General features: G+C 37.1%; 2 protein-coding genes across 12 annotated transcripts in view; one reads left to right on the top strand and one right to left on the bottom strand.

Moving 5' to 3' along the window:
- Nucleotides 1-10,806, bottom strand: part of GFM2 (GTP dependent ribosome recycling factor mitochondrial 2) — a 67,611-nt gene extending 56,805 nt beyond the window's left edge. For 2 of the 11 annotated variants that reach the window (XR_005832469.1, XM_008691293.2), the window contains exons 1-5: nt 10,452-10,806; nt 4,443-4,529; nt 2,845-2,929; nt 921-978; nt 397-494 (exon numbers count right to left, since the gene is read on the bottom strand). Coding sequence is in view for 9 of the 11 variants with exons in the window: in XM_008691293.2 (XP_008689515.2) it covers nt 397-494; nt 921-978; nt 2,845-2,929; nt 4,443-4,505 (304 nt within the window). In the remaining 2 variants the exon portion in view is untranslated. Of the gene's footprint in view, nt 1-262; nt 495-920; nt 979-2,844; nt 2,930-4,442; nt 4,530-5,547; nt 5,675-10,451 lie in introns of those variants that run through there. The other 9 variants (XM_040622185.1, XM_008691291.2, XM_008691294.2 and 6 more) reach the window with 9 other exon arrangements.
- A 109-nt stretch (nt 10,807-10,915) lies between these two features.
- On the top strand, nt 10,916-18,244 carry NSA2 (NSA2 ribosome biogenesis factor). The gene is made up of 6 exons (XM_008691298.2): nt 10,916-11,063; nt 12,618-12,805; nt 12,895-13,045; nt 14,678-14,857; nt 16,921-17,113; nt 18,002-18,244. Exons 1-6 carry the CDS (start codon nt 11,061-11,063, stop codon nt 18,067-18,069), a joined length of 783 nt encoding a protein of 260 aa, XP_008689520.1. The 5' UTR covers nt 10,916-11,060; the 3' UTR covers nt 18,070-18,244.
- The last annotated feature ends 652 nt before the right edge of the window (nt 18,245-18,896 follow it).

The raw sequence follows: 18,896 nt of genomic DNA, 5'->3' as shown, positions 1-18,896 counted from the left end.
GACATGGGGATTGTAAGTCAGGGTGGCTCCTGTGAATCTTGTTAAACTATCACTTTTGGGTAGCCAAAGAAGATAGCTCCCAGAAGCTCTGTGGACTGCTTTAAATGCAGAAACAAACACCTATTGCTGGTGTGCTGGGAAGCTATGGTTCTTTCCTAATAGCCTTCTGAGTAGACCAGGGTGAATTGCGGCCCAAGACAGTCCTGTGAATCTGAATGTTTAGTTGAACCTAAGAAGACTCTTTAGTGGGTGTTGCAACTACCTTATCTTTGTGTTGTGGCTTAGACATCAGTGCTTCCATGCCATACTCAAGATCTCTAGGTTGACTTCTTAAAATATTTTCCAGTGATGCTTTTTGCTAATGGGGGGTTGGGGAGAGGAGGAATCCATTCTAACCTCCCAGTGATCTTGTGTATCCAGAGTAGTACAATATTCTTTCTGTGGTGGTAGTTTTGCCTGCATCAATATGAGCCATAATTCCAATATTACGGATCCTGTTTAAAACATAGGAAAAAAAAAAAAAAGCATGTATTACAAGACAGACATTAATAAAAATGTAAAACCAAAATATGTATGCTATGCAAATTTCAAAGCTGGTTAGTATTTCAATAATTTTTATAATGGTATAAGAACTAGGAAAACAGAAAACATATCCCTACCACATTATTCTGACAAAATAGCTAACAAAAGAGTGAACTATAATCTTATGAATCTTGTACTTATTTCTATGTGCTGTTGCTACATTAAAAACATTTAGTATTGAATTCAGGAAAAAACCACTTTTAAGATACATGCCAATATCTATTTATACTTAACTAGGGCAAAATACTAAATTAACAATGCTAAATTAAGCCCGTGAAAGAAACTCTTAACTTTTTACAGCAATATATGGAAAAGAGTATATCAGTGATAGTACTCACTTAGCTATGGGAGGACTGATGACGGAACGAAGGGATTTGATATCATTTCCAACTAAACCTAATGGAAAGAGGGTTACAATTTAAAAGTTTAAGAAATTTCCCTTTAATCTGCAAATCAAAAAAGTTAAAGTAATTTTAAGCAAATACTATAATTCCAATTAAAGTAAAATCCAAGCTAAATAAAACTCTCATGTACCTAAAAATAATTTTCCTGCAATCTGTAAAAAGCCAGCAGATAACGTAAGATAAATTTTTTTTGTTTTTAAAAAATTTTATTTATTTATTTATTTGACAAAGAAAGCACAAGTAGGCAGAGCAGCAAGCAGAGGGAGAGGAAGAAGCAGGCTCCCCACTGAGCAGAGAGCCCAATGCAGAACACGATCCCAGGACCCCGGGATCATGAACTGAGCCGAAGGCAGGCGCTCAACTGACTGAGCCACCCAGGTGCCCCTAAGATAAAGTTCTGAAACAACAATTTCTAGATCATAACCTCAGAAAAATATAAATTTACCCCAGTCTTTGCCACTTTCTATAATTCTGTAATAGACATAATACACAGAATTGTAGAATTAGAATGTTCATAACAATCTCATGGCCACAGCATTTAAATAAAAGAAATATAAAATGCACAGTCCTGTAAACCTGCATTGTCAAGGCTTGAAGAGTGAAGAGTTATCCTCATATCAGGTAATGAATTTTGGTACAATTTGAAATGTATCTTCCCTCCATAATCCCAAGCACAAAGTACCTTTAAAGATGGCCTAGGAGGTATTACTGAACAGGATACATAACAATCTAATACTTCTAAAAGGCCAAGTAGTATTTCTGGAATACCAAAAGCCCATAATAATTTACTCCATGCTTACAATGTATTTTATTAATATTAAAGCAAAAATGCAGTTACATTTATAATTCTAATCTATACCTTCCTACTATTTAAATGAGTTTTGCAAAATTTCTCTAACAAATTAAGAACAGTTCTATTGTATTTTGAAAACCTGATGGCAGTTTTAAGACTTATAGATGATCTGTATGGCTACAGATAAATCTGCATGACAAAATATAGAAACAGATACAAATCAATAATACAGGGCATTAAATTCACATTTAATTACATTACAAGTCACACAACCAATCAGTATGTTTACTCCATGATTCTCACATGACAAGATGGTAATGCGAACAGCCACATAATGAAACTAGTTTCAAAGAGTCTCCCATATGCTTGCTTACTTCAAACACAGGAAGAACATTCAGAATTCATCAGTTCTTCAAGCATCAAGTTTTCTTTAAGATTTTATTTATTTATTTGACAGAGAGAGCACAAGCAGGGGGAGCAGGAGGCAGAGAGAGGGGGAGAAGCAGGCTCCCCGCTGAGCAAGGAGCCCAACACGGGCTCGAACCCAGGACCCTGGGATCAAGACCTGGGCTGAAAGCAGATGCTCAACCAAGACACCCAGGTGCTCCAAGCATCAAGCTTTTAATAGCCATTTTACCTAACGCAAACTATCCCAGATAAACATTTAACCAACTACTCTTAAGGATCTTCAAAATAAATTATTTTAGCAAACCTCTACTGACAGAAAATACTTTTGTATAAAAACCAGAAACGGACTAGAAAAACAGTACTTACAGCAAAAGCACTCTATAAGTAGAAAACCCTCTAAACTTCTGAGCCAGCTACTAAAGCCAGCAATCCTCTTTGTTTAGCTCATTTAGCCAGCCAGCAGATGAGGAGTGCAGGCCTACTGGTTCTCCCTCCCGGCATCTATCAGAATACTTTCAACTCCTAACAATCTCAAGGAAAGGGCCAACAAGTAAAACGAACCCACTATTTTCAAAATGGAGACCCTTAATAAATGTTTGCCAATGACAGAAAGCAAACAAGCAGTTTCAGTAAAATGACAAGAATAAAAATTTGTACCTGGCAGAGAACTGTAGCTTCTTCCAAGAGGCACACGTGGCTTTAATCTTTTTAAATATGCTCTTATTTTAGAGCAGCACATATTCTAGCAAGGAGAAAAAGAAACCTGATATGAATTTTATTTTAGCATGACTTATTAGAATACTTTGAGCATCATAACTATGCTTTGTCGAAACTACTTTGAATCTCCTTAAAATAGTCCCCATTAACTTCAGCTCCTTTTAAAAAGTGACAACCCAAAATTATACTATAGGAAAAAACAAAAATAAAACTAACACTGACATGCTGTTTTGAGCTGATCTTAGAAGATGGTTCTCTAAGACCTGCAGCATTAGCAACAGAGGGAACACAAATTCTCTGGACCTACTCCAGACAAGAGAATGAGAAACTCTGGGGAGAGGCAAACAATCTGTGGGTTGTTGTTTTTTTGTTTTTTTGTTTTTAACTGATGTATAATTAACATAGTGTTATATTAGTTTCAAGTGTATTGAACAAGCTGTGGTTCAACAAGCCCTCCAGGTGATTCTTTTTTTTTTTTTTAAGATTTATTTGAGAGAGAGAGAGAGAGCCGCTCATAAGGGGGGGGTAAAAGGGGGAGGGAGAGAGAGTCCTAAGCAGACTGCACTAAGCGCAGAGCCTGGTGTAGGGTTCAATCTCACAACCCTGAGATCAGGACCTGAGCTGAAACCAAGAGTCCAAAGCTCAACCAACTCTGTCACCCAGGTGCCCCAAGCTCCAGGTGATTCTGATAGCTATAGTTTGAAAATCCAAACCTGAACCTGAAGTGTCCAGAGAGCCAGAAAAGTTAAATAAGGTCTCTCAAACTGGTTACTCCTCGATTCTCCTCTACAGGTGCTAAGAGCTGGTAGGGGTCATGGAACTCAGAATTTATAAGTGGCTACACATTAGAATCACCTGGAAAACTTTAAAAACATCTGAGGGGAAGGATGTTGGGAGAACCAAGACTGGCATTCTTAAAAATTCCTCAGGTATCTTCTCCTAGTGTTTCCACACAGAAGTTGACTATTCCCCATCCCAATCTATCTCAGACCACTAGATATATATTTAATGACTACCAATACATTTAGAATTGTTAAACTTAGTGTATGTAATAATTATGGGCTGCCACAATCTGCCTTTTACGATATCATGGAATGCATGCCTATGTCTTCTATATTCCCTGTGCATTAGTTACCAAGTTTTTGGCAATAAAACACTATTATCCTAAGAAAATATTTCAAGAGTAGAGACTCAAAACTTTAAATTTCCACTGCATAATGACCAGGGCAACACAGTAGCTACCTGTCACAGGTGTGCAGTCTGAAAGCATCAGCAATGAAAACACCAAAGAAAACCTGTGTAACTTCTTGGGGCGTTAATGACCTCAAAATGGAATATACAAATGGATAGTCCTTAAAATACTGCACAGGGAATTTTAAAGTAGTAAAATGCATTTCAGACTACTGATAAAGCCTGCTGCTTCTGGTTACAGTTTCTCCCCCATTCCCTATTAAGAAAAACTGATGAAGATAAAAATATACTAGTTTAAGTAAAGTAACTGAAGCTGAAGTACATTTAATTTTACAAGAAAAGCTTACATTAACGTGCAGGATGGGTATTTTCTTATGATTTACTCCAAACTTCCTCAAGTTGGAAAACATGTCAACCCTCTAAACTGTTATTCTCTGAAAAAGAAATACACAAAATTTTAAAACTAAGTTTATGTACTATATACCAGTAAGACATATGTAAAGTAAGGCAGATGTAATATATATATGGTAAAAATGTATTACATTTTAAAAGTAGGTACAGCATTTTTAGCTATCAAAAAAACTCAATGCATCATTCAAAAACGAAAATTCTGACATGTGAGAAATATGGTTCTCAAGCTAAAATGTTCTTTATTTTTTCAACATGCTTTAATTCTTCAAGATACGAACATACTGTAGAAAAAGACTGAGATTACAAAAATATATTGCAGCAATTACAATGTATTTATATGATTACATAGAATTTAGTATAGAAAGGTAAGCATCTACATGTTAACTTGGTGATTTCTCATTGGTAGTGTAACTTATTGGTTTACCTGTATATTGATTTTTCTAAATAAATATGTAAAAAAATACACAAAAGCAAGTCCTCTTCTGTGATTATAAAAACCAAGTATCTTTGGTTTAAAAACATTTACTGAATATGAACTATGTTTCAAGTACACTATCAAAGCTATGAGAAGTTCATGGAAGCACTGAGACTAGGTAGGGAGCAGAAAGCAGGGAGACATTGGGTGCCATGTTATAGAAGAAACCATGTCAAAACTCATCACTTTGGGGCACCTGGCTGCCTCACTTGATGGAGTATGCAACTCTTGATCTCAGGGTTTTAAGTTTGAACTCCACATTGGGTATGGAGATTACTTAAAAAATTAGATCTTTTTAAAAACTCATTATTTTTCCTCCTAATCTGTTCCTTTCTATGTTTTAAAACAGCCACATTCACTAACTCTCATTTATCATTATTATTTTTTTTAGAGAGAGCACGGGGGTCCTGGGGGGGGAGGGGGCGGAGGCAGAATCTGATGCGGTCCCCACGTACAGTGTGCAATCTGATGCAGGGCTTGATCTCACAACCCTGAGATCATGACCTAAGCCAAAATCAAGAGCAGACTGATTTACCAACTGAGCCACCCAGGCACGACTCACTAACCCTCATTTAGGAAGTCATCAAATCCTTGTGATTTTATTTCCTAAATTTATCTTGAATCCATTCCCTCTTCTTCGCTTCCAGTGCCAAAGCTCAGGACGTTTGCAATATCATGCATGTCAGATCCACTCTAAAACAGAACGACAGATTTTAGCAGAACAAAATACAAAAAAACTCACTAATAGGGTTTTATTCCACGTTGCAACTAAGAAACTACTTGTCAACAATTGCTGGAGAGGATGTGGAGAAAGGGGATCCCTCCTACACTGTTGGTGGGAATGCAAGTTGGTACAGCCACTTTGGAAAACAGTGTGGAGGTCCCTTAAAAAGTTAAAAATTGGGCTACCCTATGACCCAGCATTGCACTACTGGGTATTTACCCCAAAGATACAGACGTAGTGAAGAGAAGGGCCATATGCACCCCAATGTCTATAGCAGCATTGTCCACAATAACTAGGAAGATCAGGGGAAGAAAGGGATAAAGAAAGGGGGGGTAATCAGAAGGGGGAATAAAACATGAGAGACTATGGACTATGAGAAACAAACTGAGGGCCTCAGAGGGGAGGGGGGTGGGGGAATGGGATAGACCGGTGATGGGTAGTAAGGAGGGCACATATTGCATGGTGCACTGGGTGTTATACGCAACTAATGAATCATCGAACTTTACATCAGAAACCAGGGATGTACTACATGGTGACTAACATAATAAAAAAAAATTAAAAAAAAAAAAAAAAAAAAAAAAAAAAAAAAAGAAACTACTACTTGTCAAAGCCTGGTAGAGCATCTAAGGTCATCCACAATTTTCTGTAAAGATTATTAAAATACTCGATACCTTTCCCAACCACCTGTATGACCTACGTGTATAAGGCTGGATATTCTTCAGATAGTTCAATCAAAAAAAAAAATCATACATACATACTAACAAATACAGAAGGTGATAGATGCCAGCTGTTTTCTCTTATGCCCAACATTAAAGAGACTTGCAAAATTGTAAGGCAAGGTAAAACAGTCCTCAAACTTATTTTGTTTTGTAAAATAAAAGGTATTTCTCATAAAACTATATTACTTACATTAAGATTTAGTGTATTTATTAAGTTTAAGTGAATTACTAAAATATTTTGAAGTTTTCATTTCTAATAGTTGAATATGAATTATAACCTGCATAAACAAAACTCTTTGGAGCTCTAAATCATTTTTAAGAGTGTGAAGCGTTATTATAGACTAAATTTGGAAAACTTATTACAAACCCTGTTTCCCCCAGTGAATGCCCATGATTAATTTAGGTTATAGAAAGGAAAAAAAAATGGTTTACTAAATATTAGAAAAACTAGCCAACAGAATCCATCTTGTATATATTAATGGTTAAGAGGTTAAATTTTTTTACTTTAAAATGTGAATTTGAGGAAAATTAAGTAAATAATAACACAGGTGACATTCAGATATGACCAGTCTTAAAAAGTAGCACTCAAATCACTCAAGTGGGAGATACTGCTTTAATCCATTATTTACACATATCCTTCAAATAAAGAACTTCCTCTCAACACTTACCTTCTCAAAAACATTTAAATAAATAGGTTCTTAATACAACAAAATCTGTTCCCAACTATCTTCATGACTTGTACTCTCCTATTCCCTACTCTATCTATACCAGGGAGCTCTAGCCAAAATTCCCCAGAAACATCATACTTTGGCACCTTCCCACTTTTGTATGTAATGTTGCCACTGCCTGAAAGCAATCCTAAAATCCCCAAGACTCCATTCTTGGTCAATTTCCATTTGATCTTCATGCCCCAACTTGAAAGCTTTTCCTAATTTCCTAGAAAGTTTTAATACTATCTTTCCTATGTTTCCATAACACTTGGAACTTGTATTTACTCATGACAAATACGGTAGTCACAAGCTCTCTCCATTCTGTGAGCTCTCCAAAAGGAGGGATCTTCTAACAACACGGCCCAGCACAATGCTTCATTTTTTGACCTATTAAGTTGATGAGGATCCTCCAGTGATGGAGGATTTTCTTCCTTCCCATGGATCAATGATTTTCAACAAAAATGGTTACCTACTACAGGTGCTATCAAGTGAGTTATTCTGTAAGGCCCAAACCTCCTTCAGGCCTGGAGAATAAGGTGTTCCACTGAATGTTGTAACACCTAATGGTACAAGCGCAACAATGAGGAAGAAAAACGGGTAAATACCCATTCTACATTACTGGCAACAAGTTACACCACCAATAAACAAAAAGAACCCATGTTTTTTTTGTTGTTGTTGTTTTTTTAATCAGCAGAGTATCATGCCTGTAAGGCCTAATATACAAAAAGAGAAATCATGGGGGTGCCTGGGTGGCTGAGTTGGTTAAGCATCTGCCCTCAGTTCAGGTGATAACCTAAGGGTCCTGGGATCAAGCCCTTCATTGGGCTCCCTGCTCAGCGGGCAGTCAGCTTCTCCCTCTTCCTCTGCCCCTCCTCCTGCTCAGGCTCTCACTCACTCTCTTGTCTCTCAAATAAATAAAATCTTAAAAAAAAAAGAAAGAGAGAGACAAATCATGGACCACTAAAGAACAATCACAGGGTACCTGGGTGGCTTAGTCAGTTAGGCATCTGCCTTCAGGATCCCAGGGTCCTGGGATTAACCACCCACGTGAGGCTCTCTGCTCAGCAGGAAGCCTACTTCTCCCTGTGCCTGCCATTCCCCCTGCTTGTTCTCTCATTCTCTGTCAAATAAATAAAATCTTTAAAAAAAAAACATAAAATACATCAGTATACAAGCAAAATTGAAGGGGATGCTGCTGAGAATCAAGTAATATACGAAAAGAGATCCTAAAGCATCAAGTTGTTCTGTGTTTGCAGGTGGTAGGTGTTAACATACTTAGTAATTTCTCCCAAATTAGAAACTTCATTTCACATTTGTGTTATATCCAGTGTTTTTAAGAAAAATATCACATACGAATTAGGCCAATATGTTTTTATTAACGTCAATCCCTAATATCATCTTTGATTTTTTTCTATGTTCAATAGATCATCTCATGCTATCAATCTAAACACTTGTTTTTACTACAAAATTTATTTCTAAAACAAACCATCTGAGGTTATGTGAATTTTATCTAAATTTTAAAAATCAGTTCTAGCCTTTAACTCTCATACAAGAAAAAAGTTTACCAAGTTAACTTTTACTTGCTAAAAAACAGCCTAAGTAGTTAAAGAAACTTTTAAATTTAGGTCAACTGTACTGATAAAGCACTTTCCAATTACCTTATTCCTTTAACATTTACTGGAGCAACACGAGAAGTTGGTTACTAGAAATTTAAAATGAGTAGCACGTGATCCCCAACCTCGAAAAAAATGTTAGCTTTAAAAATTCTAGCCTGTCTCCTGCATATTACAATAGCAAACATTTCAATCATAATACTTTTTACAAAGCTCTTACTATACCTGTTCCTCTTTTTTTAACATAAATAAGCTTGACTTTTTAACCATACACAATCAACTTATAAAGCAGCTCTCACATCCTCCTGACTTGTCACTTATAATCTCACCTACAGCAATAAATACTATCTAAAGTTTCATCCAATCAGAGAAACTCATTTTCATGCTTCTGACTGCCAAAATGCAAAAAGTGTGTATCTACTATATCCTTTTGGTAGATTAAACAAAGAAGTGATGCTATCCAACTTGGCTACTGCCGGGTATATAGAAAGTAAATTTTTTTAAGAAAGTTTTGCTGACATTGATCTGCTTAGGTCATTTTTAGCCTGCGATCACAGCTGAAAGTAAGAACAAATGATAAACAACATAGCCAACCACTTTGCCTCCTCTATTTTACACAAATCAAAATGTGACCACTACTTAACCTTTAAGAACTTATTTACTTTCTATTCCTGGTTCAGAAGGCAAAAAGGGCATGAGTGGTTTTGAGAAATCATAGATGAAAAAACGTACTGATGAGTTCACAACTTAAACCTACTAAAAATTTCCGTAAGCTGAAAGAACCACAACAGGAAACAATAAGGATAAATCTCACAATGTTAAGCAAAAGAAACCAACACAAAAGAGTTCATACTGTATGCTTCCAATTATATAAAGTATAAAACGGGAAAAACTAATCCATTCTGTTACAAGTCAGGATAGTATTTACACTTGGGAGTGGCTGAGACTGGAAAGAGGCTTAAGGAAGGCTTCTGGGGTGCAGGTTAATGTAATTTCTTGATTCAGGTGGGGCTTACTGAGTGTGGTCAGAGTTTGAAAACCCACTGAAGCATCTATCTACAGCATGCGTTGTTTGCGTGTAACTTACACTTCAATAGAAAGTCTTTAAAACTTTCCATAAACTTCTCATTATAATAGAAATGTCAAGTGGGCAAAGACCTGAGTAGTTTGCAGAAGACTTGCTGGAGTCCCAAGTCTTCTGTGATCTTGGATAAATCGCTTAGAATCGCTGAACCTTTCTTTCCATTTATCACATTACCGGATCAGTATGAGAATTAAATTCATTTACTCAAGAAGAATTTGTTATTATGTCTACCACTGCCTCCTGGTAAATGGGAGAAAAGTAGTGAACAAAAGACATCCTCGCACTCATACTCTCTCTATCCTGGTCACTAGATACATAACAGAAGGAATAAATAAAATACTTAGCATCTCCTACGGTGACATGTGCTGTAGAGAAGAATTAGCCACGAAAGGGAACCGGGCAGTAATTGTAAGCAAAGTCACTTAAGCAAGTGACATTTAAATGACATTTGAGCAAAGACGTCAAGTAGGTGTAGGAAGCAAAACCTGGGGGAAGCGTAGTCTAGGAAGAGAAATTACGTAATTTATTGCACCTGAGAATGCTGGGTAGAATTAGGGTTTTAAAGAAAATAAATCAGATTAGAAGATGGAGCCTTGAAAAACCTCAAATCCCAAACCCACCTTAGTGCCTCAACTCCATGAACTAAGACTTAGAAAGATGATTAAGGCCTTCTGGAAGCCCTTTCGTCCTCCCTTGTGGCTGGCTGTTGCCTTCCTAAAGGGGGCACAGTGCCCAGGGCGCCGCACAGTCGTAGGCACGCGGGAGTCGCACCCCGCGCGCGGTCCGGTATTCACCTGGCACTAGGTCACATACTGGAGGCCGGCTTTTCCCCGCCGGGTGTTGAACGCCGCAGGTGCAGGCTGCGCCAAAGTCCGCAAAAGGCTCGCGTCACGACACACTACCTCAACGAACGCCGGGGTAACTCCAGAGCCGAACTCAGCTCTTCCTCGCCCACCTCCTCCGGCCGCCGCACGTCGCCACTTCCGGCGGTGCAACACTCAAATGCCGCCTGCTAGCAACTTCCGCCCGCTAGCAACTTCCGCCCTTCCGGCTAAACGTGAAGAACGGAGGCCCGGAACCGATGTGTCGCGCTTCCTCCCGAATCGGTCGTTTTAGGACTCTTTCCGGTCGCGGCTTGCGTGGAGTTAGCTCGCGGGTCTGGGAGACCCGAAAATTGAGACCTTCTTCGCGCCCCGGCAGCTGCACCTGGCGGCTCTTCGGCCGTCACCATGGTGAGGAGGTAGTTTGGGGGCACTCGCATCGAAGGGCTTCAGAGTTGGTGGGGCCTGGGGGCCCTGGGGCTGGAGGCGAGGGGTGGTAGGCGGAAGGGAGGTACTGCTGAAGGGAATGATGGTGGACTCCGTTGAGTGGGGAAAAAAATGCATTTGGTGGACGCAGATTGGGGTATTTGCCAAAGGACAAGCTTTAGAACGAGATAGGTTTCACTCCGTTAAATTCCGGGCTTCCCCACGTGTTGTATGTTGTCAGTGCCAGAGCCTAGCGATAACCCTATTCTGTAGGCATTAATTCCACTGCCACTTCGTTTTATTGCTGAGGAAAATGAAGGCAGGCCCGGCCACGGCCAAGCAGCTAATGAATTGCAGAGCCAGGCTTAAAGCACAGATCTGAGTGCCACATCCGTTCTCTTTCTGCTATGTCTCTTAATTTGTTTCTCTGCAAGGTAGCGTTCCACATGCCTTCCCCATGATTTCTGCGAAGTTTATTGTGCTAGCAGTTGAAAACACACCTTAGATACATAGTACCTGGTTGATTGTTATTTGGCATTATTCTCTGTGCTGGAGTTGACTTTGCATCATTTTATTTTTGCAGTCTTGAAATACAATTGGACTGTGGCCACATAAGTAAAGCAAAAGTGGCATATAAAATAAAAACAGGCACTTAAAAAGCAAAAAGGGATCCCATACATCGCTGGTGAAATACAAAATAGTACAGCCATTTGTGAAAAGTTTGGCATGTGGCTACACAAAAGACTTCTGTGCCAGTGTTTATTTGCTAAAAATGGGAAGCAACCCAAATATCCACGAACCAGTCAAAGGATGAGTGAATATCCGTACACGGAATACTACTTGGCAATAACAAGGATTGAAGTACTGACACATGTTTACAACATGGGGCACTCTCAAAAGCCTTAAGTTAAAGAAGCTAGACACAAAAGGCTACATACTGTAGATACTATAAGCTTCTTCACAGTGAAAAAGGTAAAACTAGAGTGATAGCTAACAGATTGGAGGTAGAAAAAAGAGGATTGTCTTCAAAGCAATACAAGGGAATTTTCAAAGGTGATGGAAATATTCTCTAGCCTGATTGCGGTGGTTACAAAGCTGTGTAGTTGGTCAAAATGTAAAACTACACCTACACTTAAAAAGGGCACATTTCTTTATAAATTGTACTTCAATAAAACTTAGACTTCTTTAATAAAAAGTATGAATAATGATGAAGAGGTTATTGAAAAACAGATTACTGATGTTCAGGAAAAAAGAGAGATCCTGGAATGAGGTCATCCTTTTTGTGGTCCAGTGGATTTTGGACAATGAACAAGCAACTTTCACTGAGATTATTACAGATGTAAATCCTGATGCCTCATACCATTAAGGATCAAAATGTATTTAACTCATATCATGTAAAGAGGTTTAATATCACAAGAGTTATTTCAGCAAGTGAACATTTGGATGACATAAGGCCTTCTGTACTTTATATGGTACTCAGTAAGTTTTTTAGCACAATTCTGTCAATAATTTTTAAAATTAACTTTTCTTGCATTATAGCCACAAAATGAATATATTGAGTTACACCGGAAGCGCTATGGCTATCGTTTGGATTACCATGAGAAAAAAAGAAAGAAAGAAGGTCGAGAGGCTCATGAACGTTCAAAGAAGGCAAAAAAGATGATTGGTCTGAAAGCTAAGCTCTACCATAAACAGCGCCATGCTGAGAAAATACAAATGAAAAAGACGTAAGTGATGAGTTCTTCATTGTAACAAGTTATCTTTTGAGTGATAATTTTTAAAACTGATAATCTTGAATCTTCTTCTTTCTTGGTAGTATCAAGATGCATGAAAAGAGAAACACCAAACAAAAGAATGATGAAAAGACTCCGCAAGGAGCAGTACCTGCGTATCTACTAGACAGAGAGGGACAGTCCCGAGCTAAAGTACTTTCCAATATGATTAAACAAAAACGAAAAGAGAAAGCGGTAAGAAATAAAAATTGAAGTCTTTATTTCTTTTTGTTCAGGAAAATTAATACTAGTCTTTTTCTTCAGTTTAATTGGAAATATGAAGTCCAGCTACTATTCCCATTATTTAGATATCAAACTCTTTGTAAAGTTCATTTTGTATTAAATATTAACTAACGAAACATTTATTTTCTCACCATGAGAAGATGTTAGCAATTTAACATTTAACAGGTTTTTACAAAGTTATTAGAATACTACCCATCTTTAGTATAAAAAAAGTACCTAAAATGGTAGGTAGTAAGGCCTAAATCTCAAATTCAGTATTTTAACAGCTTCCTATACTTGACACCTCCTAATGCTGTGGTCTTGTGGAGAAAGATAGAACTGCTTGTTTTTGCTGCCCTGTATTGCTAAAATTTGTTAAAAAGTATGATAGTGGAAAACCTTCTGATTTTTTTTTAATACTACTGGATTACGCTTGGTGTCAAATTAGGTTAAAGCCTGCTAAAAACAGAAAAAGACATAGATACTATTTTTTAACATCTGTGGATAAATTGACAGAAATCCAGATAGCAACAGAAATGTCCAGTCTCCAAATTTGATTTTAAAAAACACACTGCTTGGGGTGCCTGGGTGGCTCAGTCAGTTAAGCGTCTGCCTTAGGCTCAGGTCATGATCCCAGAAGGGATCGAGCTCCACATCAGGCTCCCTGCTCAGCAGGAAGTCTGCTTCTCCTCCTTCTCCCCAATTGCTCTGTCTCTCTCAAATAAATAAAATCTTAAAAAAAAAAAACAAAAAACGAACCACACTCCTTATATTTTGGTGTATACTATTTAAAATTAGAATGGTTTAACTTGAGCACCCAAAGAAATTTTAGAGGTTGTCTACTAACCCCTTCTCATTTTACAGATAAAAAGACTGACGTCCAGAAGGTTGTAAATCATTCTTCATGGTCATCATCTATGGAGTGGTAGAATTGCTTCCAGAATCTGTCTTAATAATAAATCACATTCTTTCTACTACATTGTACTGCTTCAGTTTTTCATAGAATTTTCATTCTGCAGAGGTTCAAAATATGTGACGATGATTTTGTCCTAATAGTAATCTAAAAGTCCACTCGAGGTAGATACAGAGTAAATTAAGAGGTGGAGACAGTCTTCCACTTTTACAGTATTCACTATTTAGTAGTAAGCACATACGCTGTTACCAGAAATCATTGCCTTATTACAGGTGGCATTTTTCATCCATAATAAGGCGTCGAGATTTATAGCTTAAGCAAACCATTTTACTTATTTATTTAAGATTTTGTTTGACAGCACAAGCAAGGGGAGGGGTAGACAGGGAGAAGCAGCCTCCCCACTAAGCAGGGAGCCTTACGTGGGGCTAGATCCCAGGACCCCAGGATCATGACCTGAGCCACCCAAGCACCCGTAAACCATTTTATTTAATGTATCCATGATAAAAACTTAATTCCAATTAATTTGGGGCTTTTAAGGAGACAGTGCAGACTTCTAGAAAACATTGGAGCCAAAATCTTGTTGGTTTAGGAAAAAAGTGAATCCACTACTTTGTACAACTAAAACATACTTAATTTTTTATTCTCATTGCCTTTTACCAACATTATAAATTTTAACTGTGGTCTGTTTTTAGGGAAAATGGGAAGTTCCTTTACCCAAAGTTCGTGCCCAGGGAGAAACAGAAGTATTAAAAGTTATTCGAACAGGAAAGAGAAAGAAGAAAGCATGGAAGAGGATGGTCACTAAAGTCTGCTTTGTTGGAGACGGCTTTACTCGAAAACCACCTAAATATGAAAGATTCATTAGGCCAATGGTAAGTCCCTTGCAAGAGTGGGATGGATTAAATACTAGTTACTGTGTTAAATTAGATAAAGTACAATTTCCTAAAATTCCTAAAATTGGTATGAAAAGAGATCGAAAGATATTTTTAGGCTTTTTTTTTTTTTTTTTTAAGTTATTGATAGGGATGGCTTAGCCGTTTTCCACTACTGTCAAGAATCTTGTCTTTGGTTCATAAGAGATAGGTGAAAAATAATTCTTACTACAGACCGTGTCAGTGAATCCTGATTTTAAATATGTCATATTAGAATCTTTGTTTTCCACGTGAAGTCATCTTATTCAACAAGCAACCTATATGCCTGACACTTGTTCTCTTTGAGAACAGTTAGAAAATTTGAGTAGCAGTTTTTTCAAGAAGCAATTCTTATTTAGTAAGAAAATTATCTTAAAGCTTTTGAAAACATTCAGTATGTAGTCATTGAAAAAAGAATTTAAGATAAAAGTGGAACTTTAATTTCTGTAGACAACCGTGATGGTCAAAACCGTTCTCCTCCCCTTTCCCAAATGTTACTGAACATTTGGTTGACCCGTCAGCAACTCAGGTTGGGGATGCCCACCCCCTGCACAGCCCCAAAATCCACATACAACTTTTGACTACCCAAAAACTAAACTAATAGCCTGTTGTTGCCTGGAAGCCTTACTGATAACATGAACAGTCAATTTATACATATTTTGTATGTTATGTGTATTATATATTATATTCTTAAAGCGAGAGAAAAGAAAATGTTAAGGAAATCCTAAAAGAAAATAAACTACTCTATTGAAGAAATCTGCATGTAAGTGGACCTGTGCAGGTCAAACCTGTGTTAAAGGATCAGCTATATATTTTTTGCAGAATCCCTTGAAACAGACTGAATTGCTCTCCTCACTGGAAATCCATCCTGCTTAGAAAAACAGAGGAGAGTTGGCAGTGTTAACCTAGCTCTCAACCTGAATAATTTTTAATGGATTAAAATGTTGTCAAGCAGCCTGTTTCTGTAAATAAAGTTCTGTTGGAACACAGCCATGCCCTTTCATTTATTTACATATTGTCTGTGGCTGTTTTTTCCTGCAGACTTTGAGGAGTTGTAGGAGAGACAGTATGGCCTGCAAAACTTAAGTGTTCACTGTCCATTTATAGAACCTTCACCCATCCCTGGATTGTATTATGGACTCCCTTGTTTTGATTTCATATTCATAATCTTCTAAATACAGTTTGGTAACTATCAGTTCTATAGCGAGAAATATCAGTTCTGTAGCAAGAGAATATACTAATCATGCTGTTCTAGGCTTTCTGTAGGTTGGCAGATAAATCTCATTGTGCATTAGTCAGATGGCATTCCCGGCTGTGTAAGTTTATTACAGAATTCATAAATAAGAACTTTAGTATCGCTCTGTCCCCATACAGGCAAAAATCAAATTTAAGAGATTGTAGAGTGTTGTGGCTTCTGAAGTGCTACACCCCAAAAGGCCCTATCTAGGTGATGAGTGACTCCAGTCTGTGTAACAGACCTCTCCGAGCTTTCTTCAGTCTTTGACCAGTATTATCAATGAAAAGCTAACAGTCCACCCTCCCTCTTCATCATGTAAAACAGCTGAGGTCTACAGGGACTTGGAATCAGGAATTAAGTTTAATTCCATCCACACACCATTCAACCCGGGAACAAATCATTTCACCTGCCAATCTTTATAATCATTCAGAAAAAATGGGAGAGGAACTCTAAGGTTATCATGCTTAAATAAGCTGTTTGTGCGCTCCATCATAGTGCCTGGCATGCAGCAAGTCCTCAGGAAATGGTAGATAACAGGAAAATCTGAGTATGATGCTAGGTAACACTCCATGCTAAAAACAGCAGGAGTATGTGTTTGGGGTTTTCCCCCCACGTATTTATCAGGTTTTTAGTCTGTAGAATTAGAAGTATTTAATTTGATGCCTTAAGATTTGACATTATTCATCCATGGGGTTTTTTGATTTAGAAGACAATTGGAAAAGCAAAAAGGATCATTGCTCGTTATTAACATTTTAGACTCATAACATTTTTGTGTTTGACTTACTAGGGCTTACGTTTCAAAAAGGCCCATGTAACACATCCTGAATTGAAAGCCACCTTTTGCCTGCCAATACTTGGTGTCAAAAAGAATCCTTCATCCCCACTATATACAACTTTGGGTGTTATTACCAAAGGTACTGTAATTGAGGTGAACGTGAGTGAGTTGGGCCTTGTGACACAAGGAGGCAAAGTTATTTGGGGTAAGTAAAATTTTTGAATATGGGACTGCTGCTGCTACACAATTCTAAAACTGAAATTTGCAAGGTGATAGAAAGTACACAGCAAATTTTAATGCACAGGAGCTAGATTAAGTTAAAATGGTGTCATCAGATTTAAATCTTTAGGAAGAATAGTTTTTGTAGACAAAGTAGTTGTGAATGTGATTCTTTTTACCTTAGATTATTGCTTTCAATTATATGAAGTGTACTATATTGTTAGAATTTAGGACTGCTTTAAAAGGAGGGAAGCAGATAGAAAGTTACAGTTATAACCAATATATATTGAAAGAAAATACAGTAAATTAACCATAGCAGAGGAAGGAAGACATACCAAACACATAGCCACACTATTTCAGTAGTAATTAAAAATAAAAGGTGTCATGCAGCAATTTTAATTCTTCTTCCCTCATTTTCTTAGTTTTCTGCTTTTAGTGTCCAGGTATTTCTAAACTTCAGTGTTCTCTGAAATTGAAGAATACATTCTTAACTTCTTGACTGAGTCTTCATATGAGTTATTGACTCATACTTCATATTGGCTGACCTCAATATTAAGACAGATTAAATTAATTTGAAAATTAAAACTTGTTGCATATTTTACTAAGAAAGGTCTGTGCAAAAGCAACAGTGCTCAGGTCAATCCACAAAGGCTTGTTAATACAACCTACTAACAGAGTGGAGCTGACCACCATTTGTAAAAAGTATAAAAATATATAAAAATTGTTTCCAGAATTCATTTGATTTTGAATGATTTGTAAAATCTCACTGATCCTGTCATTTTTTTTTCTTAAAAATGGTGATTAGAAATACTTTGGGCAAAGTTAATTTTTATCAGCATTAACATCTCTCCTTTTCCCATTTTGTTTTCCTCAGGAAAATATGCCCAGGTTACCAACAATCCTGAAAATGATGGATGCATAAATGCAGTCCTGCTGGTTTGACAGCAGTTTCAGACAAGTAATTCCTTATATTACTGAAGAGTACATACCAATCAGGAAGACCACCATTACTGTGATGGTTCTGAATACTACCAACCAGCCTTACCTATTTGCAGTCATCAAGAGAAGTATTTATTCTATTCTGAAAAACATTAAAATAGACATTTATTAAAATAAATGGTCTTTTATTTTTGAGTCTTTTTAGCATTTGGATGTTCATAAATTTGAGTAATTTTAAAAAACAATTATAGAAGTATCTTGGTCCATATCTGCATTAACTAGTGGACACTCAGCAATGCGGACTTGTTACTGGAAAGGTCAGCGCACACTTAAATATAGAGCTTAGACTACGAAACGGTCATTTCTGAGACCTTACTTGAAGTTTCTTCCACCTAATTTTCATTAATCCTAAGAAAGGTAGCATTAACACATGGTAGCATTTGTTTATAAAGTATTTATACTCTAGAAGCACAGGAGAGAGAAGGCAGACTACACTAAATAGAGTTCCGAAGGATTTAGATAAATGTTTTCACCTCTATGTCTTCATACAGTAAGTTGGTGAATCCGTATTTTAAACATTTTTTTCTCTCAATCATGTATAGTAATACTTACTTGGAACTGTATTTTTACTCCAAATATATAGAAAAAAAATACACCAAAATGTTTATGCTTTCGTATTTTTAGAATGGTTACAAATTCTAGGTAAAATTGTTTTAAAAAGAAAAAGACTGCACTGATGCCCTTAAAGAGAAATTTGTTTGCAGTTACTTGGATAATATAGAAAAGGTCATGTCTTAGGTTTGTAACTTGGTCAAAGCACTTTCGTGATC

Source organism: Ursus maritimus, unplaced genomic scaffold (assembly GCF_017311325.1).
Source record: "Ursus maritimus isolate PB19 unplaced genomic scaffold, ASM1731132v1 scaffold_5, whole genome shotgun sequence".
NCBI classification, from domain to species: domain Eukaryota; kingdom Metazoa; phylum Chordata; class Mammalia; order Carnivora; family Ursidae; genus Ursus; species Ursus maritimus.
The sequence above is the reverse complement of the archived record's forward strand: the minus strand, read 5'-3'. Positions and strand labels throughout refer to the sequence as shown.